The sequence below is a fragment of the Cricetulus griseus genome, chromosome 5 (assembly GCF_003668045.3).
Source record: "Cricetulus griseus strain 17A/GY chromosome 5, alternate assembly CriGri-PICRH-1.0, whole genome shotgun sequence".
Classification (NCBI taxonomy): Eukaryota; Metazoa; Chordata; class Mammalia; order Rodentia; family Cricetidae; genus Cricetulus; species Cricetulus griseus.
The window spans coordinates 520,386-533,222 of record NC_048598.1 but is presented as its reverse complement, the minus strand read 5'-3'; the positions used below and the strand labels follow the sequence as shown (position 1 = coordinate 533,222).

The 12,837-nt window shown below is 43.8% G+C and overlaps 1 protein-coding gene across 4 annotated transcripts in view; it reads left to right on the top strand.

Moving 5' to 3' along the window:
* Window positions 1–12,837, top strand: part of Plxna2 (plexin A2) — a 196,642-nt gene that overhangs the window by 128,288 nt on the left and 55,517 nt on the right. For all 4 annotated transcript variants that reach the window (XM_027416566.2, XM_027416565.2, XM_027416567.2 and 1 more), the window contains exons 5-9: window positions 811–911; window positions 3,898–4,021; window positions 5,386–5,539; window positions 6,056–6,152; window positions 8,380–8,494. In XM_027416566.2, coding sequence (XP_027272367.1) covers window positions 811–911; window positions 3,898–4,021; window positions 5,386–5,539; window positions 6,056–6,152; window positions 8,380–8,494 — 591 coding nt within the window. The remainder of the gene's footprint in view (window positions 1–810; window positions 912–3,897; window positions 4,022–5,385; window positions 5,540–6,055; window positions 6,153–8,379; window positions 8,495–12,837) is intronic.

The window sequence follows — 12,837 nt, the reverse complement described above, 5'->3', positions numbered from 1 at the left end:
TTACCCAGTCAACAATAGACACCTAAGATATGTCAAATGGAAAAGTCAGTATTCTAGCCCTTTTTCCCGGCCTTTTATTGTCACATGTGCTGGGCAGGTGCAGAAGAGTGGTGTCCACATACACCCAGTTCAGGCTCTTCCAAGCCCCTCCAGAAAACCAGGAGGGATTTCAAAAGCTGTGCTTTACAGATCAGAGGATGGGGGTGGGGGGCAGGGACTTGATCTGCAAATTCCCACTAGCCAGGCAAAGCAGAATCAAACAGGCAGCTCTTCTCTGTGGAAGTTCCCATTTTGCCAGACTTTCAAAGAATGGGAGATTTACTAGAGAAACTGAATGCAGACTTCAGAGAATGAGATAATTGGATCCAGGTGGTACACTTGGTTGACTATAAAGTGAGTGCCAGTGCCATGCTATGATTATTATTTGATGGGAAAAGTTTCTCCCCCTCCCCATGTGTGCTGTGCAGGAAGGATGTCTCAGCCTAAGCCCAGCTGAAAGCTCTTCAGAGATGAGTTTGTACCACTCAATAGCCTTTCAGCAGAGTCAACCGTTTTTAACACTTGCCAGGGACTTGCCAGGCTCTCACAAGGACAGTGGTGGAAAGAAGCAACAGGCTAGAGGATGTCCTTTCTACTTCTAGTAAAATCAGACAGTCCTGAGCTACTGTTCAGACACTTTCTAACCTCTTCAGACTCAGCCTGCAATGAGATGGGAACAACCTAGGGGGCATGGATAAAGGGGAGTTTTGAAGCACACCTTCAAGTTGTCACAACCTGACCTTCCCATGCTCCCTTTCCTCTCTCTGCCAGGTCACCAGGGTCCCTGTTGAATCGTGTGAACAGTACACAACTTGTGGAGAGTGTCTAAGCTCAGGGGACCCTCACTGTGGCTGGTGTGCCCTGCACAACATGTAAGTTTGTGGTATTCCAGAGGTGGTCCTAGCATGCAGAAGACTGGGGGTTTCCTGGTATGATGGACTGGACAGTAGAGGAATTTCCCTCTTTTGAACAGTAGAGATGATAAATGAGACAGTGTGGGAGGTAGGAAGAGGCCACACAGTGTGCTTCCTGAATTCAGTCCTTTGCTCGTCTTCTCAGCTTCTTTGAAACCACTTGATGATGTTCTCCTGTCATTGTGAGAAACCACACACAAAAGCTCCTTGCAGTGGCTGGACAAGAAGATAGGATAAGATGGTAGGGCACCAGAACTTGGAATTTGCACTCCAGCTAGCTGCTGTGTGACCCTAGGTGGGTCCCCTGACAACAGGGAACATGCCTATTTCACAGGTGAATAGTGAAGCCTAAATGGAATAATAAGTGCTTTGGAAATAAAGAAGAGGCAACACAAATCAAAATAATTATTAAGGACTCTGGTACCCTTGGGAGGACCCTTCTGGCCTCATTATTTCATGATTCCAAGAAATCTGCATTGCATCCAACTGGCCCTCAGATCCCTATTCAGATATATCCCCACCATTGAACAACAGCTCAATAGAAATGCAAAATCACACTTAAACTTCCTAATTTGAAGAGCCCAGAGGAAGAGAAAAGGGTGAAAGCCTTAAAGCAGGGGCCTGGCTAGGGATTCTGTTGCCCAATAGTGTTGGAAACTCCATGGCACCACGCCAGCTACCAAAGCGCCTCTATGAAATGTGCTGGGTTTGGGGTGGAGGCGGAGGCAGAGGGCCAGAGTTCAGGGTCCTGCACAATAGCTCTTGGCTTCCAGCCTCTGCAGCAGGTGTTGGGAGGCCTCTGGAGGGAGGGACTGAGGGAGGCTTCACAGATGCAAAATCTGGACTGGATTTGAGCCCTCTGACAAAGGATTGAGTCCCTGCTTGGGTTATGGAGGCACGAGACTTCTCAAAAAGTTTTATGAAAGTGACCTCCACAAAACCTGGACAGTAAGTTTCCATGTAAGTCAGACAGGTGGTCAAGATGCCAGAGCTAGCCACTCTAGTTAAGGAATGGAAAGGCCAGTTAATTTGTGTGCCTTCAGTGAGGCTGACCCAACAAACAATGGCCAGGCTCTTTCTCTGAGGAATTTGACAGTTCACTCACAGCTCTGTGGGAAGGTCCCAGGCTTTGTCATCTACCTCCTGCCCCATACCTTCCTCCCTTGCTCCCCAGGCTTCAGTGCCTGTTATGCTTTGTATATACAGAAAGAACACAGTAGAATTACAGATTGGGGCTGTTATTTATTCACAGCAAGAGCATTGCTTTCAACCCTCATATGAGCACCTATGGATGGATCAATACTGACCCCATTCTCTCAGTTACCCTACAACACTTCATCCTCCTTCTGGTCCAGGGCAGCTGTGTCTTCCAGAATGACTGAGCCTGGTTAAGATAGCCCAGGTTTCCTCTGCCCACTGAATTCCTCACTTGTCTTCCAAGAATCTTCCCCACCTACCTGGGTTCACACCTTCTAGCCATTCTGCCTACCAAGTTTACATGGGGACAGGAGCTGCACCTTGTATATTCAGGTTCCTCATTACCTGGTATTATCATCATCAGCAGACCCCCTGACTTTCTTCTCACCTATCTTCCAGACTGCCCTGCTAGCTAGGCAGTAAGGACCCCAAAACTTCAGTCCCAAGTCTGAAAGCCAGCCTCTTCTAAAGAAGTAGAGAGATGCATAGATGCATAGATCAAATGACTGAGAACCTCTGGGTCCCAGGGGGGTCGAGACCCTCCTGTCTCTTCTGTATGACTTGTCCCTGCAAGCATGTTATTGTCTCCCAGACTATTTTATCTCTGTTAGGGCTGTTGCCATAAAAATAGTATGATTTAAGAAAAAGAAAAGAAAAAAAACCATTTCAGTGAGTCAATGAGATAAGGGCTCTAGTCAAGAGCTCACTTTAAAGCTATCGTAAAGGATTCACTTAAAACTCCATGATTCTTTCCTTCAACAGCACTCATATTTGGATCCATTATGTACTTGCAAAGGAAGAAGGGAGGAACTTGGGGAGTCAGGGGAGGAATTACTGCTTGACTGTGGATTACAGTAGTGTTATGTCCTGTTTGGCTATTTGGTTTAGAACTACACCAGCCCTGAGCCTGGTCCATAAAACACAGCAGGTGGTAGCCCCAAGCTTCTGAGTTACTGACCTGCCACCATGGAATGAGGAACCTGGAGCCAGAGATGAAGACATCAGGAGAAATGACCACATGGGCTTTCTGACAGGGGCAGCCCTAGACACACACACATGCTTTGTCTGTCTCTTTAACTTCAGTCATTATTTCATGACACGAGCATTTATTTAAAATATACCTGTGACAGAATATTTTGTTGAATAAAACATGGTATCTCCCTTTAAAGAGCCATTAATCCAGCCAAAGATCACATGCAACCTGTCTCACAGCTAAAACCCTCTCCTACTTGCTAACACCTTGGGGGTGTGTGATGATGTTATTAATCATTGTTATTAATACCAGCATCTCAAGGGCTAGCTCAGGGATGCATCTACTGTAAGCCAAGCTACATTCAGAGAATTAACTCACTTTAGCCTTACAAGGTAGGGTATTATCATCATCCTTGCTATTTTAAGTCTTAGAAAGATTAAGTAACTTGTCCAGTAGAATCCAGTTAGCAGGTAACAGGCCTGGTATTAGAGCCTAACATTCTAGCAGCAGAGTTCATGTTCACAGCCCTACTTGTCAAGTACCCCAAACTTTTTACTTGAGCATCCTATAGTGTGGTGTTCTTTATACCTAACCAGAGTCTAGGTTGGAAATTAATACCTCTTCCTTGATTTATCTTCATTTTTATATGATAGTGGACATCTGCGAATACAGTGAAAGTCATCACAAGGCAATAGGCTACAGTGCTGGGGCAGCAAATCTCTCTTACCCAGGGACAGTGGAGCCATGACCTCTTATGAATCTGTGTTCATATAGGTGCTCCCGAAGGGACAAATGCCAACGGGCCTGGGAAGCAAATCGATTTGCTGCCAGTATCAGCCAGTGCATGAGCCTTGAGGTGCACCCCAGCAGCATCTCTGTGTCAGATCACAGCCGGCTGGTGAGTATGCAGCAGGCAGGACAGGACATAGAGCACTCTTCTTTAATAGCTACATATTCTAATCAGAATTTCAGTACTCAAAAAAAAAAAAAACTACAAAACAACAAATCTATTGAAACTCCTGTAGTAAAGGGTATGGTCACCACACACTGCAAATTTATTATCCACGGATCTGCTTTGCAAGTCCAAATTTTTCATTTAGCAACAACAACAACAACAACAACAACAAAAATCTATGATATGATACAATACCTAACAGCACATTCTTAGGACATAGTATGATTTCAGTCTTCTGTTTGTTACTTATTCAAGAAAGCCTTAGCTTGTCATTTTGTTTGGTGGGCAGGAGAGAGATTAAAGAAAGTCTGAGGCTTGTTCAAAGTGTATACCAAAAAAGAATATTAAACACAATAAAAATAGCCCCCAGCCACCTGTCAAGGTGCAACCCCAAAATATTCTGTGTCCTTAGCCCCTGACTGCATTTTCATTGTGAAGATATATGAGTATTCATGAATATGTTAGTTAGTTAATGAATCTTCCATGGTTTCAGTTCATTCATACCCACCAGGAGGTTTGGACTCCAGTAATGCTAATGAAACAATCAGAGAGACTGGGTACATTTGTGAGAGCTGAGGACAAACTCATTGAAAAGTAGCATGAATTCAGAACAACATTTTCCAAATTCTGAAAGTCTAGTTTTTTGTTAACCACTAAAATGCGGCTCTGCAAACTTGGCCTGGCTGGAGAAGGCTGTTCTTGATGAAGTCCTTAGGTAGTATACATTATTTAGCCATCAGTGAACCTTCTTTGATCCCCTGTGTGTCTCTTGAGCCTCTTGCCCCACACCAGGGCACTGCTGGAAAGTAGAAATCTCAGAGGGAATAGAGAAGCAGAAGCTCTGGAGAACCCAGCTTCCAAATAAATAGGTGAGTGGTAGCTGGGAAAGGCTGTCTCCTACCAACCTGGTTCCTGACCAGCCTTCATCCTGGTAAAGCTGGCATTCCCAGGATCCCAAGCAAAGGTCTGTGATAAAGTCCCAAGCTTAGGACTCACTTGCAGGTTCCTATATGCTTTGTGATTAATTTACATATCAGATAGAGCAGTGTCTGAGACAAATATTAGGACAAATTCTCTTACTCCCTTGCTTTCTGATGCTGGACAAGATTGACAAGTGAACAATAATGATCTTTATGAAAATCATTGAACCACACACACCTAACAAATAATAACCATTTGTTATTCTAAAGGCTCAGCATCAAAAATGGAAGAACACTAGACCAATGCCCTTCTCTTATAGAACAATAGGTCCTGGCAGGGAACCTTGCCTGGGGCCTGGTCCCCCTGAGCTCTTGCTTCTCCCACAGCTCAGCCTGGTTGTGAATGATGCCCCCAACCTCTCTGAGGGTATCGCCTGTGCCTTTGGGAACTTGACTGAGGTGGAGGGACAGGTGTCTGGGAGCCAAGTCATCTGCATCTCACCTGGGCCCAAGGATGTCCCTGTTATCCCTGTGGATCAAGGTAAGGATTTTGTGTCGGAGCCATGGATGCCATGGTGAGCATAAGGGTCACAAATACAGACATGAAGTTACATGACCAGTCTTAACATACCAGATGTTAATATTGGCTTACATAACTTGTTTGAGTTTGAAAGCACTGTGCTATGTCCTAAGTGAGATTCAAGGAGGAAAATGCTCATTCTTCCTGGGCTGAGAATGCATAATGTGTCCTGTGCCCACTTCCTGCCCCTTCTAGGAACAGGTGAGACTCAGGCAATAGATTGCATTGGGTGCTCTCCACCGAACTTGGCTTGAAGGCTTCTGGGCTAATATTCTGAAATTCTTTCAGTAATTAGATATGCCTAACCAAGCCAAGGGACTCATGGAATCTATTATGAGGGATAGACTGGCCTACCAGGGCCAAAGCAGGTTCAGGCAGGCTTTTTCTACCATCTACACTCCTGGATAGCTCTATGACATGGTCTTCCCCTCAGGGTGTTCACTGGATCCCAGGTTCTCACTCTGTCCTCTCTTGCAGACTGGTTTGGCCTAGAGCTGCAGCTGAGATCCAAGGAGACAGGAAAGATCTTTGTCAGCACCGAGTTCAAGTTCTATAACTGCAGTGCCCACCAACTGTAAGCATGCCTCAAAAGGAGCCTTGCCTGGGTCTGGATATGAGTATAGGGTTTCACTTCCTCCTTTTAGAGCAAGGGCAAGACAGATATGTGCAGTAGTCACACTGAAGTCTCTCTAGGGGGACTGGTGTATGTTCATTTGAATGGCAGTCACTCACCACAGCCCCTTATCTCATTCCTTTGGCCCCACCCCAGTACATTCCAACCCCAGTTCTAAAGCAGAAAAGGGTCCTGAACTAGGATCTGTAAGAAGAGGTCTTCACTTCAGCCAATTGGCAGTGGCTTTGTAGGCAGGGACTGACAGTGTGTGTGGAGGAAGTCCAATGTGCCCAAAAAGGAAGACAGCCATAAGGACAGCAGCCTCTCCCAACACCCAGTGAGATGGCCCAGGCTGTAAAAGGCAAAAGAGGCATTAACTTCAGTGTGCAACATATCCCCCCTTAATATATATTATGAGTGAGTGAGAACAAGAGGCAAAACTGGCCAGAGGCAACAAAGACAGGGCAAGGAGACTACAGCAGAACTAGATAAAAATGACCAGTATCCACTATATTCCAAACCCAGATAACCCTGCTTGGGAATTGCAGGCTTCTTGGAGAGAGGACCTGTCAACCATCACAATCTAAGACAGTGATGACAGAATCTATTGTGAGAGTACCTGTATCACCATGGCAATCCAGTGTGATGTCACCACATTCAGTGATAGATTTCTATGGCAAGGAAGATATTGTCACAGGCACCAAGTTTTAGCAGAAAGAAAAAAACAGGTCTCCTTGACAGCCGAGATACTGTGTTATTGTTCAATGTTGTTTTACCCTTCTCTACACCTGATATTCTATTAAAAGTCACAGTATCAGGTTCAGTTCCCTCTTTTTAATACAGTAAGCTGAGGCTTATATGTACTACAATGACAATGACAAAATCAGACAGTGGAAGAGCCAGGTTAGCAACCAAAAAACATCATTTCCTTCATCCTCTTTGATATTCACTATTTACTTGTTGAATCATATGATATTATCAAGAATCTACCAGTGATGAGTACATGAAATAGTATTGACTCAAACTCAGAAACAAAGTTATTTTAGACATGACTGGCCCTGGAGTGTATAAGACTAGCAAATAATCCTTTCTGGGGTGTGTATGGACCAAATCAACTCACACACCTCACATCTCACACCTCACACTACTCTTGAGACCCCCTGGATGGAAGCCCCTGCTGCCTAGACTTGGTAAGAACCCCACCAGGTGGCGCCAGATTGTAGAGCTATTTCTGTTTCGAACAGCTTGGTACAGTTCTGAAAGGCAGAGCTAAGCTGTTATATACAGAAGCTGAGGAGGAAGGCCAGAACTCTCAGTACGTCTCCATCACAGTGGTCTGCACACTCACAGAGCCTCTAGGGGATCCCAAAGAGGAAGAAGTTCTCTCTCTGGGAAGAACATTCATGCCACTGGCATAGGCTATTACTCCATGTGAGGACCACTAGTGACATGAGGCAAAGTTACTATTCAATGCTGTAACTTTCACAAGCTCAGTAACATAACTACTGTAAACCAAATCACTAATACTCAAATGTATTCAAGAGGTTGAAATAATAGGTGATTATTTAACTTCTTCAAAATATTTATCAGATTTAGCATTATTCTTTCCAAAAAACATTTCCTATGCATTATCTCTCTTGACACCAAACAGCCCTGTGAACTACACCTGAATGTTTTTTAAAAACAGATGAAGAAACTTTAATGCACAAAGTGAGTGACTTAGAGTGACATCAGTGTTGGCAGCTGAAGCAAGACTATGATCAGATCTGCCTAATTTCTGCCTCTGAGCTCTTGCAGCTACTCTTGACTGATAATCAGTGGTGTGCTGGCATTAACTATCAGCAACCAGATTTTTTAAAAAATATAACACGTAGTATTTACCAATTTCTGTAATTTAAATGCTTCCACCGTAGTCAGTTTCAGTCCATCAGACTGAAATTCTAGCTTGAGAAATTCCTGAAAATATAAACCAGCACACTGCTGTTTTCAGGTTAAATCATTCCCACTGCAGTCCCAGTGTATTTCTGTCTTGCCTCATGAACATCTCAGATGCAGAATCCTCAATTCTCAGTACTAGAATATGCTCCACTAGTTTACCCTCCCAAGAGTAAGACAAAGATGTAAGGATAGCAGCCTTCTTTCATGACAGGCCTGCATGACTGGCCCTCTTACTGTCTCCTCCTTGCAGGTGCCTGTCCTGTGTCAACAGCGCCTTTCGCTGCCATTGGTGCAAGTACCGAAACCTCTGTACACATGACCCCACCACCTGTTCCTTCCAGGAAGGCAGAATCAATGTTTCTGAGGTAAGAAGGCTCTTTGTGGCATGACAACAATCCCAGAAAAATCATCCCCTTTGCACTGCAGATGGCCTGTCCAGTGAGTTAACCATCTTTTGTCCAGGCCTATCCTGGTCACCTTATCAGTGATTCTTCATATTGTAAACAAATGATATTATAAAGCTCAAGAAAGTAGCAATTGGTGGCCACCCAACAGAGGCTATTGGGTGCATTCAAAGTGTAAAGGTGACTGCTAGTTGAAACTAAAAGCTCAAAGGAAGCATACCCAACAAACAGACTCCATGCTCTGAGACAGTGTAATGAATGCTGTCTATTCTTTGAGCCTAGCCCTTTGCTTGGCTGTAGACTTACTGTGTTTCAATAGAACATTCACTCTCAACCATCTTTTCATGCCAACTTTTCTTCCAACTCTAAAATTCAATGATTCTTTGACTCTGATGTATTACTGGGTGGGTGGCCTTGGAGATAGAGAGAAATCCAGCTAGTAAAAAGCACCAACTACTGCCAAACATCCTATTATATTATCTAGTTGAAGCTCCTTCCCTAAAGTCTGACCTGCCTTTGTCATCGACACAGTGAAAAATCATACTGTTCATCTTTACTGTGAATATCTCACTTAGAAATCATTCACTCTGTTTTGTTCTATCAAATTTCTCCCAATATGCCTCAGCTCCATGAAGTCTGCTTCTTCAATTTCCCTTTCTTTTGTCCAGTATTTTTCATGTCCAAGGGTAGCCAATTAGGACTAGACAATTAAGACTTTGTATACTCAGATACACACATACACACACAACACACACACAGAGAGAGAGAGAGAGAGAGAGAGAGAGAGAGAGACAGAGACAGAGACAGAGACAGAGACAGAGACAGACAGAAAGACAGAGAGATTCCCCTTTTTCAGTATTTTAGAAAAACTTGCAGATTATTAAGGAGTGATCATGGATTTTCATATACTGCTGAAGCATTTCTAGATATTTCTAGATCCCTCCTGCATTGATCTATAAGCTGCTTGAAAAAGCAGGACCATATATTATCTTTAAATCCTAATCCTTTAAACAGTAAACATTTGTGGAGTGCACACACAGGGTAAAATGGTGAACAGTGAGTGTCCAAGTGATGCTGACTGACCTATCTGTCAATGACATTTTTTAGATGAATTCTTTGCGTCTCTCCATCTTCACAGTTGTGCTGGTTGCTTCTACTGCTAAACATAAAATAGACCTTGAAATTTTTTTGGAAACAGATACACCTGACATTCAACAATTCACTCTTTCTGAAATGACATGTATTATATTCAGAAAGGAAGTAAAAATACCCTGTATTAAGAGGAAAAGATTGATGGCCCCATAACTAGTTTTAAAGACAGACCCACCCACAGCTGCCTCAGAATGACAGAGCCAGGTACCAAGTCCCTGGAACGATCTAAAACAGATTCTTTTCTAGTCATTGGGCATGCTAGAATGCCACACTGATCTTAATGGACAATGGGAGTTAATTCCAGGCCTGGGATTCTGTGGGAGTTTGAAACTAGTCTTCTTGGGGATGGGGGCATTAGTGTTGAAGGTGTGGGGTAGAGGTTAACATAGTCTAGGTGGCAATGAAAGAATGGCCATGGGAAGCAAGTCACTACAGAAGCAGTAGAAGATTAGCATCCTCTATCTCAGAAATGTACCTTCACTGTGGCTACTGAAGTTCTGAAGTTCCTTCATAGACTGGAAGAGAAAACTGGGACTCCAGGGAGGGGCTGGTGCAGATCAGGACAAAGAGCAACTCTGTATCTGTGGAGGCCACCCTAGCAGGCAGATAGAAATCCAAAGCCAAACCTGAGAGTGACCTGCAGCTGGAGCAAGGCAAATAAACTGTGGTGGAGAGACCTGAGGGCTGAGCCCCAGAGGGCTAATTGGAAGCAGGCCCAGGCCCTCTTTCACCACAAGGAGCCACTGAAGCATAGCTGCTCTTGGGCAGAAAGTGAGAGATTTGAAAGTTCCAGAGAGCTAGCTAGAAAGAAGCCACTGCCTCCCTGTTACTCAGGATTCAATGATCACCAAAAGATCTTGGGAGCAAACCCAGGGGCTTCCATCATCTGTTCAGTCTAATTTTCACTCTTTGGTGTCTGTGCCTTGGGTTGGAAAGCAGCAACTTTTTTTGCCTCCTTTATCTCCCCACCTCTACATCAGATTGTATGCTCTGTTGTCCTCATGCATACTGACTATTGGCACAGGAACCAGGACTGAATGGAGGCTGTGAGGGAAAGACCAGAATCCATCCTGCTGGCTTGACTCAGCAAAGGGCAGTTTCCCAGCACGGTAGCTAGAGCCACTTTCTCAAAGTCCTAAAATACAACTGAATCTTTTCACAGCACATCCCTTCCTGGCCAATGCCTTCCAAGCTTAGCTTTTTTCTGTTCAAAACTCTGCTTTAAGAGACCCTACTCCCTGAAGTTTGAAGGATAACAAAAGTGCATGTGTCTAGCTACATACAGTAAAGTTGTTTTAGGGGCTGTAAATCCCTTATATATCTTTTTTCCAAATCCCATCAAGCCCCTCCTCCAAATAAAAATTTCATGCTTGTATACTTGGTAGAAGCAATATATCACTGATTAGCACTGCCAATTAGCACCACTGACTGGCAGCACTGCAATGGTCACGCCTCATGTGTTCATGGTTTCCCACCTGTGGCACAATTCTCATTGTGCCTCCCCAGGACTGTGCCAACAGCATCACGAGTGAATTTGCTAGAAATTCAAATTCTTGGGTGCTACTCCAGATGAAGCTGAAGATTGAAAACCACTGACAGATTTCAGCTGATTCTCAAAGCTGAATGCAGTTTCTAATAACTCTTATTTGACATTTGTAGTAACCAGAATGCCAACAATTTAGGGGTATTGCCCAAGGCTGTGGAGAATTCACCATCCAGAAAAAGACTGACTAGTTTGTGCTCTCAGAAAACCGGGACCTGTGAGCATGTTGGTTTCCATAGCCACAGTTAATGTTTGCATGTATGACTTTGATCTGATCCCTTGCTGTTGGTCATGAGGGTTAAGTTGTGGCTGGACCAACACTAATCTATCTCCACAAAAGGAAGTACTTCCTATGGAATGGTCAGAAGGGCCATTTTCAAGGGTTCTTCTACCCACATCCTTCCAGAAGCTTCCAGGCCAAATCCATGCTTAGGCCTGACAAGGAAGAACTGATAAGCCGAGTCACAGCACATGCAATTCTGAAACAGGAATATAGTAGTTTACATCTAGTGGGTATTTTTCATGTGTGCATCACCTTGTTTGTGAATAAATTTTGTTTAGTCTTGACTATTAAGCTGATTCTGTGACAGATAAAACTGGGGCTCAGTATTTCTCAGACGGTTGGACTAACAAATGCAGATGTCAGAACTCAGTCCAACATGGCATTTAATAGGCTTGAATCTCCTGGTTCTGCCACATATGTACATATACAAGAGATACACAGTAATCATATTAACAGTTGTTAACCCAGCCTGTTCCCACACAATCCCTACATACCTTCTTTCATGTAATCTAGTTGTCGGGTATTACTAACACCATTTTGTACATGAAGATGCTCATTGTACTTTGAAGGTGCTCAGCTTCATCTTCTCTACACCCTCCTCCACTTAGAGCTCACAGCTTTCTGACAGACTACCTAAACCTCTACCTCTGCAACACAATGTTAGCAGGTAGTGTGCTCAGGAATATGTACAGCTATCATCCTTGAAAGCGCAACTCCTTCCTCAGATGAAATAGGCCTAGTGAGATGTAGATACGTAAATGTCTTCTTTACACCCATCCCAAGGAAAGATAGAACCAAATAAATCCGATTAGCTTCCCAGGATGCTGGCTGCTCTCACTCTTTGAAGTCCAGTAGGTGAAGATAATGCATTTCCACATGGAAGAAGTCCTTTTGAGGACTAACACATCTCCGGCACAAAACCAGGGAGATCCCAACCCACTGAGTGGGCAGCAAGGCTGTGGCGCTGCCTCTTACCCAGCATTGGGATGTTCACCTTCATTTAAACTGAGACACCTGCTTTCTGTCCTGCCAAATAAACAAAGCCCAATGCATCGTTTTGCTACCAGGCCAATCTTGAGCATGTTTAGCCATTAAGGGAAGAGCCTATTTATCATCTTTAAAACTGATTTCAAGAGGCCTAAAAGAGCATGGAGAAGTTTTCTAAAATTCTATTCTTTGAAAAAAATGTAATTTATAAATAACTCCTGCCAACCTCTAAGCTAGATGCACATTGAATATATTCAGTTATCCATCCACTGCCATAGAGACAGTGACTGGTTCCAGAATCCTTTACAGGTGCCAAGTCCCTTCTACTAAACCATGTGA